Raw genomic sequence first — 20,621 nt, forward strand, 5'->3', positions numbered from 1 at the left:
CAGCTTCAGTGTTGACAGGCCCTAAAGTGTGATTAGCCCCAAAGTGTGATTGAGGGCCCAGTGCGTCTGTGGATGGGGGGAGGTGTAGCGGGGAGGTGAAGGAGACACCGGGCTGGGATCAGAAGGGCCAGGCTGACTTTACTCCATCTGTTACCCAACTGGCTGTCAAATATTGGGCAAATCACTAAACCTCTCAGGCCCCTTTCTCACATCCATAGAATAAAAGATTAAGCCAGTGAGCTAGCTTTAAAATCAAGAATCTGGGCTTTTGGTCATGTGAAATCTAGAAGAAGGTGAGGGTCCCTGAGAGTCAGATGAGGGACACAGAGGAGAGAAAAGGGTCCCTGCGAGTTGACAGGGTTTTGCCCAGTTGGCCCTTATGGAATGGGGAGTGGACTCACCAAAGGCAAAGCTGTTGGGGTCAAGCAGAAGGGGGCTCCCCTTTGGCCCCCAGCCCACCTACCTCAGCTGCATGTGGTGGGAAAATGCACCTGCCCATATCTCCCTTTCAGCCACTAAGGTTAGTGCTCCCTACATTAGGTCATTTGAATTATTCATATGTTCTCTGGTGAACAGGTACTCCCTGTTCCTGCCAAGCTATGTTACCTGAAAGCTATCTTGTGAGTCTCTGCCTCTGCCTTAACTCCGGTCCCTCTTCTTGTCATGCTTTCTCTCCACCTGGCTGAATTCCACATCCTCCTAGGTTTGGCTCATCCCGTGTACTCCACGCTTTCCTGACCCACAGCGACTCCCCCCTCCCCCCGGTTTCTGTACCACTCAGTAATCAAATACTTTTTTTTAAAAGGTAGTTTGTGTAAAAGCCTTATCTTCCCAAGTAAGCTCTTAAAGAGCAAGGGGCATTTCTTAAACTTCGTGCCTCCTGGGGCCTTGCACAGTGCCTGGCTCACCATATGGAGTCAATAAAGTCTTACTAGGAGAAGTATGGTGTGTTCGTCGCCAGCTGCAGATTTTCATCTCCCACCCCTCCCAACTTTCATTCAGCACGTGTTCTGGACTCATGTTACTTTGGTTCCCACTTCCTTTAAGCATCTGCCACCTCTTGACGTAATCAACTCTTAAAGTTTGTTTTATGAAATAGCACTTCCTCTTATTTTCCCCAAACTCATCCCACCATCTCTGTGGGAGAAGTTTTTTGTCTAGTGTCCAAACTTTTCATTATTTTAAGGATTCCAATCCATTTGCCATTTTATGTTTTGACTTTACAGATCAATTCAAAAATCTAATAGAAATTGTTTTTTGTTTTGTTTTGGTTTTGGTTTTGGTTTTTTGAAGTCCCTTTCAGGAAGGCTGGGGCAGGGGTGGCTGATATTGAACACCTCACCTCCTGTGGAGCCCAATTTGGGATGCTAGAACAGGTACTGCTTGTTGAAATGAGTCGCGGTGGCAGAGCTGGGAATTGAGCCCAGGCCTGTGTGACACCCAGTCGCAGTCACATTCTGTCAAGCTGCACTGCCTTCTTCCAGCCTCAGTCTGTGCCTTCTTACCTGCTTTTCGGTCTCCACGGGGCCACCCGTCCTGGCCCTTGACTTTTACATTACCTTTAACTGACTTTCTTTTTGAGTGTGTGATGATGAGACCTGTAAGCAGTAGGGAAGGTGAGGGGCGGCTGCCTGAGGCCATTTATAACCCCTTCATGGTTCTGGTTGTAATCCATATGCCTCCCGTTTGTGCCAACCTCACATAAGTGCTATCACTTAACCCGAACTGCCTCAGACCTTGATTGGTAACGAATCAGCGAGAATTTATCACCCTGTTGCAGAGACTTTGGGTCATTCACCTCATTCCTTGGTTCTTGCCCACCCTGACCCTACCTGCTCACTGTCTTGAAGCTTCTTGTAATTCACCCCCCGCCGGCCTGATTTTCATTCCCTGGAAAAGCTTAGTGTCATCTTCATGCTTTGAGTTCACTGTATTCACTCAGTTTTGTTGTTGTCTATTTAAACTGCAGAAAAGTACAAAGAATAACATAGCAAATACCCATATCCTTTCCACCTAAGTTTAGTAAAGTTAACGTTTTGTTACTGTGTCCAGTTTTTAAATCAAAGCAGAATTGAAATACTACAAATAGGTGGAATTCCACCTGGTTCCTCTCCTCCCTAGAGGCAGTCCCTCCGATGAATTCAGTGGACAGCCTTCCAGTTGATGCTTTCATATTTTTACTACAAAACATAATATTGCTTTGCAGTTTCTAAATTTGAGTAATTGGTATATTACGTGATTGCAACGTGCTCTTTCAGCTCAGTATTGTTTTTAAGATCTAATCACATTGATGCGTGTGCCCGACACAGTTCTAAGCATTGGGGGGTACAACCGAATAAAAAAAAAAAAAAGCCCTTTCCTCCTGGAGTTTTCATCCTGGGAGGATGGGGAAGGATATGTGGTATGAATGGCCACACTTTTTTAGCCATTTCCCTACTGATGGGCATTTACCACCCTTCTATTTGTTTGCTCTTACAAACAATGCTGCAAAGAACATCTCTGCCTCTGTCCCCTTGTCCATGTGTACTAGTACACAGTTTGCAAAGTTTTTATTAAAGGAACAGATAGTAAGTACTTTAGGCTTCTGGCCACATGGTCTGTATCACAACTACAGATCTGCCTTTGTGGCACAAAAGCAGCCATAGATGATATATAAATAAATAACTTATGAACACTAGAATTTGAATTTCATATGACTTTACAGGTTGTGAAATATTCCTCTTTTGATTTTTTACAAGCCATCTCAAGATGTAAAACCCATTCTGAACCTCAGCCTGACAGTGCTGATCTCTGCCATAAGGCACGCCTGAGAAGTAGAATTACTTGCTTGTAGGATGTGTACATTTCCACCTTGACTAGAAACCCCAAGTTGTCCTCCAAGGAGGTTTTACAATCTACACACACACCCAGTAACAAATGAAAGTTACTCCAGAGCCTTTAAAAAGATGTTCCAAGTCCAGAGCCAGATGTAAACAGAAAGCCTGAAAGGAGATTGCCTGCCAGTTCTGGTCATTAAGAAAAACCCAGGAAAGCCGGTAGGAAGTTGGAAAGATGCATAACAACAGTGAGGGATCTCTGGAGCCTGGCCCCTTGCTGGAAAATCATTTTGGTTTGAGCATCCAGTCTAGCTCAATCTCTGTGTGTCACGGCTGGTAAGAAGGCCCTTGCTACTCTGCTCGGTCTTCACTCTCCCCTGGGTGGGGCTGAAGTCTGGATTGAGCTGTTACCCAAGACTTAGAGCCGTCTGGACCGGAAGGTGGTATAATGGGAATAGTGGAGGTTTGGGAGGGAGACCTGACTGCAAATCCTGCCTAGCTCCATAAAATGGGAATAATACACACCCTACAAGTTGGCTGGTAAAGTGAAATGAGAAGGTGTAATGGAAGGTGCCTGACACACAAGGGGTGCCCAATAAGTGCCAGCCAACATTCGGATTTCCTCCCTGTTGAATGGAGGCCAGAACACCTCCTGGGAAAGAAGCTCACTTCCTCTGGAAGCAGCCCACTCCATCTTCCAACACCTCTGTCTGTTAAAAGTGCTTTCCTTTTGTTGAGATGAAAACAGGCTGGCTGTGGCTTCCCCACTCTGTCCTTGTTCCAGCCCTTGTATCTGAACAACAATCTTCTCCCTCTCTTTCCCAGGCAAACCGGTCTGTTTTCTTCAAATCATTATTCTCAGTCCTTTCACCGCTTGCTAGAATTAAACATATTTTTCTGAACCAAAACCCCAACACACATGGACTGTTGGTGAAGACAAAAGTTACGGTGGCTGGCCTGGCCACATGGGAGGAAGGCCATTCAATGGTTAAGAGATTCAGTAGTTGAAAGTGGTTAAAATGGAAAATTTTATGTTATAAATATGTTAACACAACTTAACACAATAAAATTTTTTTTTAAAAAAAGAGGAGAAAGAGATTTAATTGTTAAGAGTTGAAGATTGGGGGAGGAAGGGCAAGATGGCAGCATAGAGAGGTGTAGAATTTAGTTAGTCCTCTAGAGCAACCAGTAAATAGCCAGGAACAACTAGTATATAGTCTGAAACAACAGTTGGAGGACATCCATAATTGGACACACATCATACACAAGCCTGGGATGGGTGGAACGGCTGAGATCGCAGCATAAACTGTAAGTAAAGCACCCCAAACTGCAGAGCTGGTGCTCCTCCCCCACCAGCACTGCAGGCTGAGCTGAAACACTTCCCTCTGGAAAAAAGAAGCTGGTTACCTGGAGCAAGGGCAAGTAACTCAACCAAGCTCCAATTGTGATTTTAATTAACAGATTTGGACTACTGAATACAAGCTACAAGCACAGATAAACCCAGAGCAAATAGGAAAGGAATTTGAGGTTGCTCCCAGCAGAGAGGAGGCAGGGCTGATGGAAAATAAATAAATAAATAAAAGCAGAGGCTTTTGGAGATGGCTGAGCTCGGAATTCTAGAAAACAGCTATGTCCCAAGAAAAGGGGCACAAGGAACCAGGGACCAACATTGGTCAACTAGTGAAACTGGGGGACCGGGGACTGGCTCTGAAAAGGGCTTTTGCTCTTTTTCCTTTTTTTCTCTCATTCTAAGCAACTCATTAGAGAAAGCTGCAGGCATTTTCAATTGTCAGCATTGACCCAGGCAAGGGTGGACTTATAGAGTCAGAGAGACAAAGGAGGAATTCAAATGTACAAGATAACTCCCTAAAGGGTGTATCTTCCCTAAGAAAAGGGGGGTGGGGCCCAGCTCAAGTGGGTGCCCTCCCTCAGAGAATTCAGACCCCAGGGCCTGGGAGAAAAAAGAAAAAAAACCTAAACAACTTAAGCTTGGCTTCTGACACCCTCAGCCCCTGGCCAGGACAGGGTCTGCTGAGAATTAAAGGGACCACACCTCTTTACACCAGTGAGAAGCTGCAGGCTGATAAGTGCCACCTGCTGGACAGGATAGGAAAAGCACTGAGTCTAGAGGCCTCACAGGAAAGTCTGACAACCTGCTCCTCAGGGAAACTTGATACTGATAAATCTTCCTCCTGAGACCAGGGCCCATTTGGTCTGGGAAAATCTAATTGGGTAATCAAGGAAAGCAGATGCCTAGACAACAAAAAATTATGAGTCACATTAGGAAAAGTGAAGATTTGGCCCAGTCAAAGGAACAAACCTACACTTCAACTGAGATACAGGAGCTGAAACAACTAATTAAAGCTCTTCAAACAAATATGCTAAATCAATTCAAAATTCAAATCAACAGGTTGAGGGAAGATATAGCAAAAGAGATGAAGGATATAAAAAAGACACTGGGTGAACATAAAGAATTCGAAAGTCTGAAAAAACAATTGGCAGAACTTATTGGAATGAAAGGCACAATAGAAGAGATGAAAAACACAATGGAGACATACAACAGCAGATTTGAAGAGGCAGAAGAAAAGATTCATGAACTGGAGGACAGGACATCTGAAATCCTACACACAAAAGAACAGATAGGGAAAGAGTGGAAAAATATGAGCAGCATCTCAGAGAACTGAATGACAACATGAAGTGCATGAATGTACACCTCATAGGTGTCCCAGAAGGAGAAGAGAAGGGAAAAGGGGCAGAAACAATAATGGAATAAAAAATCACTGAAAATTTCTCTTCTCTTATGAAAGACATAAAATTACAGATTCAAGAAATGCAGCACACCCCAAACAGAATAGATCCAAATAGACCTATGCCAAGACACTTAATAATCAGATTATCAAATATCAAAGACAAAGAGAGAATTCTGAAAGCAGCAAGAGAAAAGTGATCCATCACACACAAAGGAAGCTCAGTAAGACTATGTGTGGATTTCTCAGTAGAAACCATGGAGGCAAGAAGACAGTGGTATGATATATATATAAAATACTGAAGGAGAAAAACTGCCAACCAAGAATTCTATATCCAGCAAAACTGTCCTTCAAAAATGAGGGAAAGTTTAAAATATTCTCAGACAAACAGACACTGAGAGAGTTTGTGAACAAGATACCTGCTCTAAGGAAATACTAAAGAGAACACTACAGGCAGATAGGAAAAGACAGGAGAGAGAGGTTTGAGGCACAGTATAGAGTGATGGTAGCACAATAATTTAAGTACACTGAACAAAGATGACTGTGAGTATAGTTGAAAGAGGAAAGTTAAGAGCATGTAGGACACCAGAAGGAAAGATAGAAGATAAAGACTGGGACTGTGTAACTTAGTGAAACCTAGAGTGGTCAATGAGTGTGATTAAATGTACAAATATGTTTTTAGATGAGGGAGAACAAATGAATGTCAACTTTACAAGGCGTTAAAAATGGAGTGATATTGGGGGAAAAATACAATCAATGCAAACTAGAGTCTATAGTTAACAGTAACATTGTAATAGGCTTCCTTTAATTGTAACAAAGGCAATATGCCAAAGCTAAATGTCTGTAAGAGAAGGATATAAGAGAGAGGTATGGGATTCTTGGTGTTGGCGTTGTTATCTGACATTTTTATGGTATTTTATTTTGACTTTATTTTTTATTTTGTTGCTTTTTAGTTGTCATTTTTTTCTTTCTTTTTCTTTTTTCTTTTTACTTTTTTCACCTCTTCCACTTTCTGGAAGAAATGGAAATGTCCTTATATAGATAGTGTTGGTGAATGCATAACTATGTGATTATACAGGGAACCACTGATTGTTGACTTAGGATGGAATGCACAGTGTGTGAATAAAACCATCTAAAAAATAAACAGAGGGATACAAGTGCTGGAGAAAATGTGGAGAAAGGGAGGTAACTAATCACTGTTGGTGAGGAAGTAGAATGGTGCAGCCCAGCTGGAGGGCAGTGTGGTGGTTCCACAGGAAGCTAAGCATGGGATTGCCATGTGGTCCTGCAACTTGGTTATTGGATACATACTTGGAAGAACTGAAAATAGGGACACAAATGGACATTTGCACAGTGGGGTTTATGGTGTCAGTATTCATGATTTGCAGTGGATGGAGGTGGCCTCAGGGTACAACTGATGAATGGAATGGCAAACTGTGGTGTATACATACAATGGAATATTGAGCTGCTACAAGAAGGAATGAAGTTGTATGGACATTGCTGTGAGGAGTGAGGTGCTTGGACATTGAGGACAGTATATTGAGTGAAATAAACCAGAAATGGAAAGAAAAACACCATAATGCCTTACTAATTTGGACTAACTATAATGTGCAAGCTCTGAGAATTGAGTCTGAGAGCATAGTTTATCAGGGGAAGGCTTATTGTAAAGTTCCTAGATTGTAAGCTATTAGAGCAGTTATATCCATTCTCAAGTTGTAATGACTATTTCTAAATTCTGAGATGTGAGCTCTTTGTGTATAATCTGATTGGTCCCTGGAACTTTGGGTATCTATGTGACACCTGAGATTCACAGCCAAAGTCCAGCAGCTGTGAATGTCAGCATTACCCCATAAAGCAAATGTTAAGGAGTCTGAAAAAGAGAGATCAGACTTCAATTAGAGATATGAATGAAATGGACTTGGTTAGGAGTAAGGTAAATTAGACTAAAGGGTAAAGGATGATATGGACGGTGTTTTTGAAACAAACTTCTGTGTGAGACCAAAGGAAGAGATGTTTATTAGGTGCAAAATCTATATTTTTTGTAACACACTATATAATTTAATTTGTAAGTTCAGTTTGTTCACACAACATAATTACATGGAACGTTGAGTAGGGAGTGAAATCTGGTTGGTTTGTACAGGTTAGTGTGAAGCCCCAATACGTCCCAGAGTATTTGGGCAGAGAATAAAGATGTATTTGCAAAGCCCCCTTGAGGGATGGAGGAAAATGTGGAAATATTAGATTTCCCCACTTGGGGAATTAATAATATTCTCAGAAACATTGGGGGCTACCAATTTAGAAGGCCGAGACCTCATTCTTGGGGCCTGCCCTTATGAGGTTTGCTACTGCAAAGGAGAGGCTAAGCCTACTTAAAATTGTGCCTAAGAGTCACCCCAGAGAACCTCTTTTGTTGCTCAGTTGTGGCCTCTCTCTAAGCCAACACTGCAGGTGAATTCACCGCCCTCCCTTCTACATGGACATGATTCCCAGGGGTGTAAATCTCCGCAGCAATGTGGGACATGATGTGCAGGGATGAACTTGGCCCTAGCATCATGGAATTGAGAAAGCTTTCTTGACAAAAGGGAGAAGAGAAAGGAAACAAAGTTTCAGTGGCTGAGAGATCTCAAATAGAGTTGAGAGGTCATTCAGGAGGTTACTTGTATACATTATATAGATATCCCTTTTTAGTTTTTAGCATCTTGGAATAGCTACAAGGAAATACCTAAAACTATTGAACTGCAGCCCAGTAGCCTTCATTCTTGAAGATGATTGTATAACTATATAGCTTACATCGTGTGACCTTATGATTGTGAAAACTTTGTGGCTCCCACTCCCTTTCTTTATACAATGTATGGACAGATGAATAGAAAATGAGGACAAAAAGTAAATGAATGATAGGGAGAGATGGTAGTTCATTTTTATTTTAACTTTTACTCTTACACTTTTTTGTGTCTGTTAACGAAATTGTTCAAAATTGATTGTGCTGATGAATGCATGCAACTATATAACGGTACTATGAACAACTGATTGCACAGCATGGATGATTGTATAGTATGTGAATATATTTCAATAAAATTGAATTAAAAAAAAAAAAAAAAAAAAGACAGCTGGAGATTGGCCCAGGGCAGACTTTGGTTCTGCAACTTTGGCAAGTTCCTTAACTTCCCTTGAGGTCAGATTAGTCTTCTGTAAAAAAGTAAATGATTCTAGTACCTACCTCATAGGCTTGTGGGAAGGAATGAATTAAATACTGTAGAGAAAGGGCTTATTTAGCACAAAGTCTGGAGCATGCAAAGTACTTGATACCTGTTGCTATTTGATAGCTCTTTCTGGAGGATAACAGGGATTGTTTAAAAATGTGAAGCTCCTGCCCTGCGCAGTGCTGCTACCCCCACCCCCACCCCAGAGGAGCGAGACGTAGAGCACCGCTCAATCTGCGCCTGGTGGCGAATCGCCCAGACTGATGTAGAGTGGGGGACACACACGTGGGGACCAGTGGGCAGGCGTCAGCACATTGGTAGGTGCGGGCCCTGCTGTCTGCGGCCACCAGGGGGCACCCCAGCCCCAGAGCTGGCCCCTGGCCAACCAGGACACAGCCGCATCGCATCCGGACATATCTCTGTTCCTTGGGACCTTGGGGGTTATAAATTGGGACCTAAAGTCACAGCCTTGGGTGCATCTGTCAGATTGACCCAGAAGACAGGACCCATGGCCTGCGGAAAACCTGCAGGGCCAAGGCAGAGGCCTGGGTTCTAGTTCTGACTGCCCCCCATGATCTTGGGCAAGACCCTCCCTCTTGGCCTGCAGTTCACAGGGTTGGAACAGACAGCAAGGCCCGTCGCAGCGCCAACATTCCATGGTTCCAGGACTCTGAGACACGGAGGCGTCTCCGTTTTCACCCCCAAGCCCTTTGCCATCTCAGGACAACACATACTCGGGCTGGCGTCTTCCTCTCTGGGGCAGTGAACTTGGCCAGGGAAGCCATGCGTCCCAGTCCCCCAATTCCCAAACATGGGAAACTTGGAGTGGGAGGGGCTAGTGCAGGAGGAGGTCGCAGGGCAAGGTCAGGTAGGCCAAGACGGAAGGGTCTGCCCTGATTCAGGACACACATCCGGTTTCCTCTGGCCTCTGCCGGGATTCCAGGGGCTTACAAGAATGAGTCACGGGGGTGACTGGGGAGTTCCCAGATAACCAGCTCTGGAAGATCTGGCACTTGGTGCCCATCAAAACTGGGGTGGGGTAGGAGGGGAGACCCCAATGTCTCTATCTCAGTCCCCTGGCCCCCCAGGAAGGGACCCAGGAAAACAGCCTTGTGGGAGTTTGTGGGGCAGGAAAGGGGGCAACTTCCTTCTTTGTTCTCTTTGGGAATCTGAGGGTCTGGAAGCAGATGGCCTGAGAATCCCAAAGAGTGAGGGGCAAAGGGGGGTCCCCAGCGTATCTGGTGGGAAGGGAGGGTCTTGGGGCGTGCCTCCTCCCTGGTCAGTCTGACGGGACTTCAGCCTCCAAGGCTTTTAACGCTCAGTCTTTGTTCAGCTGTTCTCTTCAAACATCTTGGGGCGATTCGGGCTTGGGGCAGGGTGGTGGGGGAAGGAGGGTTTGAGGGGGCAAGACGTCAAAGAGGGAGCAGAGATTCCACAATTTCACAAAACTTTCGCAAACGTTTTGTCCCAACCCCCTGTATTGTCCTGAACACCAAATTTGCATAAGTCCTGGGAAGTTATTACTAAGCCTTAGTTGCAGTCCAGGTAATTTCCTCCCAGGCCTCCATGGGGGTATAAAGGCCCTCTCAAGCCGGTCCTGGACAGAGCCAGAGTCTGCTGCCCAGAACCCGCCCAGAGCCACAGCTGAGCCTGCCCCTAGAGCCCCATGATGCTGACGGGTGAGTGGCCCGGCCCGGGATGGGATGGGAGAGCTGCTGGCCCTGGGGTGGGAGGGCTGCAGTGGTAAAGGAGCTGGAATGGGGATGAGGGGTTCCTATGCTCCAGAGAGCAGCCTGGGTGGGAAGGGACGAGCACGTCTCCTGAGCCCCCGTCTGCCCCCAGCCCTGCTGCTACTGCTCTGGCACAGTGCGCTCTGGACGGTGCAAGAAGCCGCCCCCGTGGGCCCTGCCAGTTTCCTGCCCCAGAACTTCCTGCTCAAGAGCTTAGAGCAAGTGAGAAAGATCCAGGCCGATGGAGCAGGGCTGCAGGAGAGGCTGGTGAGTGAGGAGGTGGGGCAGGGAGACAAGCAGTGGGGCACAGATGCTGTTGGAGGGGGCATGGGAGGAAGACGGGCCTGGTGGGGGGAGCTGTAGGGAGAGGGAGTGGGGGTAAGAGGCATGGGAGTGGGTGGAGACCTGGGGAAGACCTGAGGAGAGACGTCAAGGAGGGCTGTGGGAGAGGGAGACACAGGGGGAAATGGAGACAATTAGGAGATGGGGAGATCTGGGTGACTGGGAGAGGCTTGGGGAAGAGAGGGGCGCCAGGGGAACAGGGCGGGATGGGGCTGAGAAGCCTGCCAGGATCCGGAGGGAAGGGAGAGACCCAGAGAGGCGAGGAGGACTCAGGAGGGAAGAGCGGCCTGGCCTGGCGAGGGCCCCCCACTCAGTATCTTTCCCACCCCCAGTGTGCCTCCTACAAGCTGTGCCATCCTGAGGAGCTGGTGCTGCTTGGGCATGTTTTGGGCATCCCCCAGGCTCCCCTAAGCAGCTGCTCCAGCCAAGCCCTGCATGTGGTGAGTGTCTGGAGGGAGAGGAAGAGGAGGAAGAGGAGGGGGCCAGGCTCCAAGCTGGGGGCTCCTCCCGAGAGGAGTGTCCCCAGCCACCACCCCCTAACTCCTACTCTGTCTCCCCAGACAGGCTGCCTGAGCCAACTCCACCGCGGCCTTTTCCTCTACCAGGGCCTCCTGCAGGCCCTGGCAGGGGTTTCCTCCGAGGTGGCCCCCACCTTGGACATGCTACGGCTCGACGTCACTGACTTTGCTACCAACGTCTGGCAGCAGGTGAGCTTCCCCTGGTACCGGAGCTGGGCCCCGAAGGTCCTGCCCAAGTCACTGGCTTGCAGGGTGGTGCATGCCCAGGGATCCTGAAAGTTCTGTAGGGTTGAGAGGAGAGCCTTCCTGAGAGCTTGCCTTTCTCGCTTGCTGGCCTTTCTCCATTTCCTCCTCCTTGAGAGCAGAGGTGGGACCGCTGGGTCTTGGAACAGAGGGCCTGGGTTCAAGCCCTGGCTGCCTCGCTAACCATGTGACCTCCCACAGCATCCTGTCTGCAGCACGCCCCTCGGCAGGGCCTGCCTGCTGACCTCATCTTTCTCCCCCCAGATGGAAGACCTGGGGGTGGCTCCCACAGTGCAGCCCACCCAGGGCTCCATGCCGACCTTCACCTCGGCCTTCCAGCACCGAGCCGGGGCTGTTCTGGTTGCCTCCAACCTGCAGAGCTTCCTGGAGCTGGCGCACCGGGTGCTGCGCTACCTTGACCAGCCCTGAAGCACACCCTTCCCTATCTGGTGTATTTATGGCTATTTAATATTTATGTTTATTTAAACCTACTATTTAAAGGGAAGAGCGGGAAGGAGGCCCAGACTTCTGGGTCCTTCCCTCCATCTCCAAGTTCCATTCTCCTGCCTATAGCAGGGAGAAAGAATCCTGTCCTCCTGTCCCCTGGATCGGGAGGTAGCTAGGTAAATACCAAGTATTTATTCCTGTGGCTGCTCTCTTGCCCGGCTGTGTGGTGGGCACTGGGAGGAGCCACAGTGAAGCTCCTGCCCCAAGGGTACCAGCCTTGGAGCCCTTGGGGGCATCAGGAGGTCTCCCATGTGGGAGACAAGCCATCCCTGTTTAATATTTAAACAGCAGTGTTTCCCGACTGGGCCCTGGTATCCCTCGCTCCGTTCCCCCCGGCCCCTGTCCCTACCCCACCCCACGGACACCGAGTCCCTGAGCAGCAGAGGCAGCCAGAGCTGGGAGGCTCGACTCTGGGGTCCCACAAATTTGCTGGGAATTTGTTTTGTTGTTTTTTGAAGATTTGGGGGGCATGTTTTGACTCCCTGCAAAGGGAGCTCAGGCCATCGCCAGCATTTCCTGCCTTTTTCTGGATGCCCTAAACAGACACCCACAAGCTCATAACACCCCGCCCCTGCCCCCCACGGGGTCAGGATGCAGAGTCCTTTTTGGGCTGGGCAGAGGGTCGTGCACTTGCCTTGATGGGCTGGAATTGGGAAAGTAGAAGGGAAGAGATGAGAGTTTCAATGGGGGTGGGGGGGTAAAAGGAAATCTCCACTGTTTACCCTCCACTTCTGCCCTCACTTTCTCATTGTAGCCAAACTTGTGAATAAAATGAAGTGTTTGTCTCCAGTACGTGTCCTTCCTCCTTCTTGAGGCCAGCTGGCCAGGGGCTGGGGGGTGGCGAATGGTGGGGGAGGCCAGAAGAGGGGAAGAGGATGAGCTGGGCAAGTCCTCCAGCTCCTGGCATTCATTCCTTTAGCACACGTTGACTCGAGCACCTACTCTGTGCAGAAGTTGGGCTAAGCTGCACTGATGGTGCCACAGGCTGGTGGGGATGACAGATCGGACTGGTCACCAGTGCTGGGAGAGGAGGGAGCTTGGGCTCCATCCCTGGTCACCACAGACCAGCCCAGCCAGACGGGGCCTAAGCCAGGGGGTGTTTCACACAGGCACAGGGATAGTCGGTTTATTGTCTTCCATGAATATCAGCCCATTCACCCTCACAGGAGCCCACAAAGTCAGAATAAGAAGTGCCATTTACAGATTAGGAAGACGAGTTCAAGGTGAAAACTTGGGTCTGTACTCAAATTCTGGGCTCTGCCCTTGCCTCTCTCTCAGGCTCTGCCTCTGATCTGATCTCATCCCAGCTCACCGCCCTCCTGCCTCACGGGCTGCCTCCTGAGCTCACCCGAGGAGGGCAGGGAGATGTGGAGAAGTGAGGGACCAGCGTCCGCCGCAGGTGCCAGGAACACCTCTGAGTGCCCTCCGACCAAGCTCCTGTCTGGTTCCAGCCTGCCCCCACCAGACCCAGGAAGTCTGGACCCAGACGGGTTCCACCAACCTCCCGAACCTTCTCCAGCCTGGGCTCCTCAGTCATGTCCCTCCCCCACAGGGCTTAGAAAGTGGGTCTGGCTGAATAGGGCTGGGATCCCCAGCTACAGTGACTCAGGGTCCTCCATCTCCGGTTGGTCCTGAAGAAATCACTGGGGGGCTTGGAAGTGCGTGGAGCAGGCAAGGAAGGGTTAATGGAGCTCCTGCCCCTCATCCTTCCCTGCAAGGAACAAACCGAACTCTGGGCAGGTCAGATGCTGGGTGGGGCTGGGCTGGGCTGGAGCCACAGAAGAGCAGGACACCCTAACCCCACACCAGCGGGCCTGCGGCCCAAACCCCTCCTTGCCCAGGGTAAGTCTGGGGTGGTGGTGGGTCCAGGCCGGCACTTACTTGCCATCACCCAAAGCAGGTCCGGGAAAGGGCAGCTGCTCTTGTCTCCCTGCCCCTTCTGCTAGTGAGTGAACAAATACAGAAACCTGAGCCCAGCCCTCCTTGGCATCAATTCCTTCTCCTCCTCCCTCCTTGGCTACGGGACTGAGCCTCTCCCCAGAGGAAGGCGTTGTTCCCATCCCATCACCAGTCAGGCTCAGGAGGGGGAACTGATAGCACCTACAGCCACAAAGGATTCCACAGTGTTCTTTATTTACAAGTGAGTTGACAAGAGGTTGAACCTCCCCCTATGAATTAAAAACACACACACATACACACACACACAATGCATTTACACCATTCTTTAGAGATAATTTCAGCCTTGGAATGGGAGGAGGAGTGGACAGAGGGTGACAGCCCTGGCGCTAAGGAACCAGGCTACTCACTCTCTTCAGGTACAGGCAGAAGGGAGAGGAAATTATGAAAGGAAGAAATTGAGAGATTTCTTAGAGGTCAGAGGTCAGAGGAGCAGGGGGAAGATCTGGAAACTGACAAACAGCTCTTACATCATATGGATATGAGCAACGATGTCTCATCTTTCCTCCCTGCTCCCCTCTGAGGTGCCTAGGGCTGGGGGACCCTCCCCAGCCATACCCCATGGCCACCCCAAGCCCCTCAGAGGGCAGCAATGGCTTTGGCAGCCACCTGGCGGCCCAGGGGCAGGCTGAGGTCTGTGATGGCCAGGACCACCTTGAGACTGGACATGGCTGACACCTTCACCAGTTCCGACACCTGCCACAGACAGACAGACAGACAGTCAGGGAGACAGAGATGCTCACTGGGGCTACCTCATGGTGAGTGCAATGTCCCAGGAGGGAAGGAGAGGCTGGCCCCTGAACCCCAAACCCTGCTAAGACTCACGGACCCCGTCTGCTCACCGTGGTGAAGGGCATGAACTGCAGGATGCTGCCGTGGCTGCCCTGCTCCAGACAGTCCACACACTCCTCCATGAACCACTGCACAAACTGAGTGTGGGGGCCAGCGGTCCGTGACCCCAGGATGGAAGAAATGAGCAGGAACAGGTTGGCTGTGCAGAATGCGGGAGAGCGGGACAGAAGAATTGCATGAGAAGGGTTTGAGAAGAGTTAGACCCCGGGAGAAGGTGGGAGCGAAATGGAAAAAGAAAAAAGCACCAGGAGTGCCCCCCAAATGGGGCTATCAAGAGGGAGTGTGAAGGGGAAATTCTTAGGGGAGACAGGAGAGCTAGCAATTGGGGAGGTGGAGGAAAGAGGTGGGGCAAGGTGGGGTACAGGGAGGTGAAGGGGCACCAGGAGGGTCCCCTTCCAGCTGATGAGGTCTCCCCATCCCCCTGGGGAGGCGCTCACCCAGGACTCGGTTCAGAGGGTCTCTCATGTTGACCGTGTGGAGCTGGGAGGCTGAGAGGGAACCATTCATGGACCGGTCGGCTGTGGAATCAGAGCATGGGGACCCCTGAGGCAGCAGCCCTCACCCACAGTCCTCCCTCACCCACAGTCTCCACCAATCAGGTGGGGCAAATGGTGCATGGGGATCCCAGAGAAGAGCCTCAGCTCCAAAGTCAGAGTGGGGCCCTGAATGCGGAGATTGCCCAGAGGAGACAAGGAGAGGAACCACATCTGTGAGCACCACCAGGTGCCAGGTGCAAGCCCAGGGGCCTCACCAGGACCAAACAGCTTCCTCCTCACAACAGCTCCATTTCACACAGGAGGAAACTGAGATTCAGATAAGCTAAGCAATTAGTAAATGTCACATGGCTATGGATGGCAGTTGGTCCCCTAGTCCCTAAAAGGCCTCAGAGAAGCTTCTAGACTAAGGAGAAATTTCTGGAAACAGGAAAAAATAAATGCCTCAAAAGTAGCCCTTGGCAGAGACAGGGCTATGCAGGAAGTCTTGGATGGGAGGAGAGGAAAAGTGCAAAGGTAAGAACACATGACCTCTAGGGAAGTTCAGAGTCCGGGACGGGACTCTTCAGACAGGAAGAGGGGGCAGGAGCCCCAGGTCCCAGCCCAGGTCCTCAGGGCATGTGCAGGGGGCAGAAAGGTCAGAGCTGGTGAGTCACTGGCACAGACTGTGCTTGAGGCCGTGAACTCACTAGTGTGAGTGTGTGTTGGGGGGAGGGGTCTTTTTCTGGGATGGGATGGGATCCCTCAGGGAGAGATACAGAGCTACTTTTTCTCCAGGTTAGGAAACAATACAGCCCCTCAGGGGACAGAATCGGACAAGCCCCCACCACACCCTCTCTACCCAGTTGGCAAAGATGCCCAGCACCGGGGTACAGAGCAGTGCAACTTTCTTAGGAAGAAGTAAGTTCCCAGAAAAGGAAGCAGCCAGCCCAGCCCATCTACACACTCACTGGGACTTGAAAGGATGTTGGCATCTTCCTCGTTGGAGCTCAGCAGTCGCATCAGCTTGGACGGCTGTATGTCGTCCAGGGGGAAGAGGGTGATGTAATCCTGGGGGGAGAGTCACTATTGCCACCCGAGTCCCCAGATTTTGAGTCACCAGGGAAGAGAACCGGAGCTGAGTGGGGAGGCATGAACTCCCCAGCACCATCGGTCAGCATTTCCAGCGGGGTCACCTTCCTCTGAGCCTTGGTCCCCTCTCCACATCCCCTCCCACAATCTCTAGGGATAAACCGCAAAGAGCAACATACTGTCCCCTTACAAGACCTGTGAACACAAAGGGCAGTCTGGGGGCCCTTTCTTGGACTTGCCCACACTTCTCCCTCCAGACCCTTGACCAGCCAAGCCCTAAGTCCCTTTGCCTGATAAGGCGCCTCCAACCACTAAATGCTCAGCAACTGTTTGCTCAGTAAAACACCCCAATAAGCAAGTGGAGGGATCTCTACCTCGATGTCTTCACGGTGTCTCTTCTTTTGGCGGGAGGATGCCTGTCCCTTGTGGGAGGAGTAGGAACTCAGGGCACACCACACAGCCAGCCTGGCAAAGGGGTCCCAGTAAAAAGGGGGATGTGAGAGGAGCCCACAAGGGGGCTCCCATGCCCATGCTGATGAGGCCCATCGGACAGCAATGCCCCACATTACTGGGGTGGTATCAGGCAAAAGGTGCCAGCCTCTGTGGGAGGCTGGTCTGGATGCCCCGGGGTGAGAGAGGAGAGCAGGCCCTTGAAGAGAATCCTACTTGGCAAGAGCAGTGCCGGGGGGGTCCATGAGGCTGTGCCACTTGGAGGAGTCGGTGAGCAGGCCAGGCAGGACGTGGCCCAGCAGGACCAGGGTCACTTGCTGCATGTCCAGACAGAAGATGGAGTAGAGCAGCTCCACCGCCCGCAGTGTGTGCTCCTTCCGTGTCTCCTTCAACAGCTCCTGGATGGGCAGGTTGGGGAGGGTGTTGCTGGGTGCTGGGGCCCTAAACTGAGGGTCCCAACATCCCCGCCATTCCAGGCCTTGTTCTCTGGGAAGCTGTACAGGCCAAGCACCTCCTTGAGGCTCCATCCTTCACTCCATCCTTCACTCTGTGTAGCCCCTGGCCAGACCTGAGGAGGCAGCTCCCCACTGGAGAGGGAGCTGCTGGGGGAACGAGCAAGGGCCCTGCCTCTGCTTTCTGAGGTGTCTTCTCACAGCTTTTGGCAGCTGCCCAGCTTACAGTGGGCTCTCAGAGCAGCCTGGCTGACCAGGCTGGGCAATGGGAAGCAAGGGGGCAGCACTGGGTTTGGCCCTGATGGGTATTTTCTCAGGACGTCTCCTGGGTTTGCGGATCTCCTGGCCCTTCTGTCTAGCCACACCCATCCCAGCCCAAGTACCTTGATCAGGTTGTTGCAGAACCAGTAGACGCCTCCCATGTGCAGCAGGGTGTCAAAGATGTGGATGGAGCGGCTGTCCACCCACCCCTTCTCCAGCACCTTGGCAAATGTGTCAGTCAGCACCTCCTTAATGGGTCGCTTAGGGGGCAGCAGGTTCCAGTAAGGCATTGTGTCCATGCCCGTGGAGGGGAACTTGATCTGTGTGGCTGTCTGCTGCAGAACGTCAGCACACATGTGCTCCAGGATCGAGCTCATGATCACCACCCTGGGGGAGGTGGAGGGGGAGAGGACCTGAAATTCAGGTGGACACCTTGCCAACAGGGGGAGGGTAAGGAAGGATCTAAACCAGACTTTCCCTGAGACTTGGTTACGGAAAAATTCCTGGGGAGTTAACTTCATTCTATGCCAGGGGAGGGAACAAGGGGAAGTTGCAAACCTCCAGCAGACCTGACTCCACCAGGGCCAGGACCAGCTCCTGGCAGGATTTTCACCTGCATCGCACAAAACCTATTAAAGGGGACAGAGGTGGGGGGTGGGGTGGGGGGGTGGGGGGTGTCCTTCCCTGGGTCATCCCAGCAAGACACTCTCCTGTCTCTGTCTCTTCCTCCCTCCCTCCCTCTTCCATGTCCCAAGCCTGGGGCCCTGCCAACCCTCCGGCATAAATAAATACAATCACTTCCCCTTGAGCTGAGTGCTTCGGGGAGGGGGGGTTCCCCCAGCCTTGGCCTACTCCCAAAATAAACTGTTACTTCCAGGAGAGGGGCCCAAGAGTTGTCTGCCTCACAGGACTCTTCCCGGCCTTTGGTAACTGGGCAAGCATGAGTGAAGATCCAGGAATTTTCTCATTAACAGTCCTCCTTCACCTATGACTACAGACCTGGATCTGAGTGCTGACCGTTCCTGGGCTGCTGGGCTGCTCTGGGAAAGTCGCTATGTCTTCTGGAGCCACCATTCCCACCTGGATGATGGCATCACAGAATTCCCACTAGCCCTCACCAGACAGAACTCAGGGGATTTCAAATGGATTATGTCAGAGCAAATTCTCCTTTACTTGTTGGGGGAGGGAGGAAAGGAAAAAATAAAGAAGCCAGGGGAAATCAGAAGACGCGATTTTACAGACTCCCCATAAACTTCATTTTAGCCAAATAGTTTACCTCTTCCTGTGTAAGACATCCTCGACAGCCATCTTGTGACTGTCACTCACAACTTACTGTTTGGGTGAACGAACCAATGAACTCAACATAGCTGCGGTGGCCAGGGAGGTCCTCCCAGCCCCTGAAGAGCCAAAGCAGGGACACAAAAGACAGTGGGGCTGGGAGGAAGGTGGGGGAGATGAGGCCTGTCATCACTCCCAACAGTGCTCTAACTCAGATAATCACATTTTTCCCTAGGGAGCTATTTCTCGAGAACTTGAGCTCTCTGAAGGCAGGAATCAGGGTGGTTTGGGGCCTGTATGCCTGGCACACAGCAGGTTCTGGCACAGAGACACACACTGAATGTTTGCAGAGTTAGTGGTGAACGAGTGAATAAGAAAGGGAGTGAGTGAGTGAGGAAGTAAGTGAGCAAGTGAGCAGTGTTTCTGGGAAGGTAAGAGAGGAATATTGGTTACTGATGTTACTGACTTCTCACGAGAGACCTGTGGAGCTCAGGGAGTGAGGGGAGGGGTTACCAACCTCTCGTTGTAGAACTGCAGAGTGTTCTCACTATACAGTGGGCCTGCCAGCTGGCGGATCATCTGCAGTGACTTCTCACGCTCGTCCAGCCCCAGCATCCGGACGTGGGCCACAAGCCAAGCCACAGCACACACTGCCAGACTGCAAACCTTTCCCTTGATATTATCTGTGATTTTCTGGGTGAGGGGAAAAGGGTGACTGGGGCTATGATCTCCCCTTCCATGACCATGACTTTCCCTGGCCTCTGTGGGCAGCTAAGTGTAGCAGGGGGGATCTAGGTCACAATCTTCACCTCTCTTCACCACAACTTTGATTTCCTAGAGTTACCTATGGGTGGGAGGGAGTGGCTAAGACTATGATTACAGAGAGGATCAAGGGTCTTCTTTTTACAAAACCTAACATTAGCTATCAAAGACTGGCTCAGGTCTCGAAGAGCAAAGGCTGCTGGAAGCTGAGCAGGCAGCTACCTGAATGGACTCGAAGGCCAGCACCCCGTTCTCCCAGGCATTGAGGATTTCCAAGATGGCCGCTGAGATGCTGAGACAGACCTCGTGCCACTTCATGTGCCTAGGGAAGGGGTGGGAGAGAAATCACCACAGGGGAGCCTGGGAAGGGCTCAGAAGAGGGTCTCGCCCCAACTGCCACCCTTAGAATAGACACCCAGGCCACTGACACCAGCTTCATCTCTGAGGAATTGTTGAGCAGGGCCACCAGGGACTCCACCTTGGTGGAATCTGGCCGGAAGCAAGGGTGGTCAGGGTTCAGGACCTTGCCCTCCTCGGGCATGCACGTCTGCATCCAGGTCTCAAAGAAGGGTACCTCCGCTCCTGTACTCGAGTCGGACACAATCACCTGGGAAAGGGGGAGGGAGAGGCACCAGCTGAGTGGGGAGGGCTCAGCACTGGGCCTCCTACCACTCCTCATGTTCCTGCCACACTGCAATTCCCTTCCCAGCATGGAGGAATGGGGACAAATTGGTCTAGTGGAGGAAGACAGGGGCTCTGCCGCCACCTAGTGGTCAATGTGAGTGCGGCACTGAGCGATTCTAGCTATGACCAAGGGGCATCCTATCCGTTCACTTCGCTCAGGGTGACCCTGATTTCTGAGGGCAGCAGAACAAACTGGCTTGGGAGACTAAAAGGGCCAGGGGGCAGATGGGGAAAGTTGTTCCCTGGTTTCTTCGTTCC

At 50.7% G+C, this 20,621-nt stretch overlaps 2 protein-coding genes across 5 annotated transcripts in view; one reads left to right on the forward strand and one right to left on the reverse strand.

Moving 5' to 3' along the window:
- The first annotated feature begins 10,526 nt into the window (after positions 1-10,526).
- CSF3 (colony stimulating factor 3) lies at positions 10,527-12,441 on the forward strand. The gene is made up of 4 exons (XM_037810493.1): positions 10,527-10,760; positions 11,168-11,275; positions 11,396-11,542; positions 11,861-12,441. Exons 1-4 carry the CDS (start codon positions 10,527-10,529, stop codon positions 12,023-12,025), a joined length of 654 nt encoding a protein of 217 aa, XP_037666421.1. The 3' UTR covers positions 12,026-12,441.
- A 1,773-nt stretch (positions 12,442-14,214) lies between these two features.
- Positions 14,215-20,621, reverse strand: part of MED24 (mediator complex subunit 24) — a 48,377-nt gene continuing 41,970 nt past the window's right edge. For all 4 annotated transcript variants that reach the window (XM_037809426.1, XM_037809425.1, XM_037809427.1 and 1 more), the window contains 10 exons: positions 20,108-20,286; positions 19,902-20,001; positions 19,435-19,610; positions 17,762-18,026; positions 17,143-17,324; positions 16,851-16,941; positions 16,356-16,455; positions 15,349-15,429; positions 14,902-15,050; positions 14,215-14,755 (listed from right to left, as the gene is read on the reverse strand). In XM_037809426.1, coding sequence (XP_037665354.1) covers positions 14,639-14,755; positions 14,902-15,050; positions 15,349-15,429; positions 16,356-16,455; positions 16,851-16,941; positions 17,143-17,324; positions 17,762-18,026; positions 19,435-19,610; positions 19,902-20,001; positions 20,108-20,286 — 1,440 coding nt within the window. In that variant the 3' untranslated portion in view covers positions 14,215-14,638. The remainder of the gene's footprint in view (positions 14,756-14,901; positions 15,051-15,348; positions 15,430-16,355; positions 16,456-16,850; positions 16,942-17,142; positions 17,325-17,761; positions 18,027-19,434; positions 19,611-19,901; positions 20,002-20,107; positions 20,287-20,621) is intronic.

This window comes from Choloepus didactylus, chromosome 18, assembly GCF_015220235.1.
Source record: "Choloepus didactylus isolate mChoDid1 chromosome 18, mChoDid1.pri, whole genome shotgun sequence".
Classification (NCBI taxonomy): domain Eukaryota; kingdom Metazoa; phylum Chordata; class Mammalia; order Pilosa; family Megalonychidae; genus Choloepus; species Choloepus didactylus.

Coding starts and splice junctions, on each gene's coding strand:
- CSF3 (XM_037810493.1), top strand. CDS start 10,527: ATGAGGGGTTCCTATGCTCCAGAGAGCAGCCTGGGTGGGAAGGGACGA. Junction 10,761..11,167: donor CAGGGCTGCAGGAGAGGCTG/GTGAGTGAGGAG, acceptor TCCCACCCCCAG/TGTGCCTCCTACAAGCTGTG. Junction 11,276..11,395: donor CCAGCCAAGCCCTGCATGTG/GTGAGTGTCTGG, acceptor CTGTCTCCCCAG/ACAGGCTGCCTGAGCCAACT.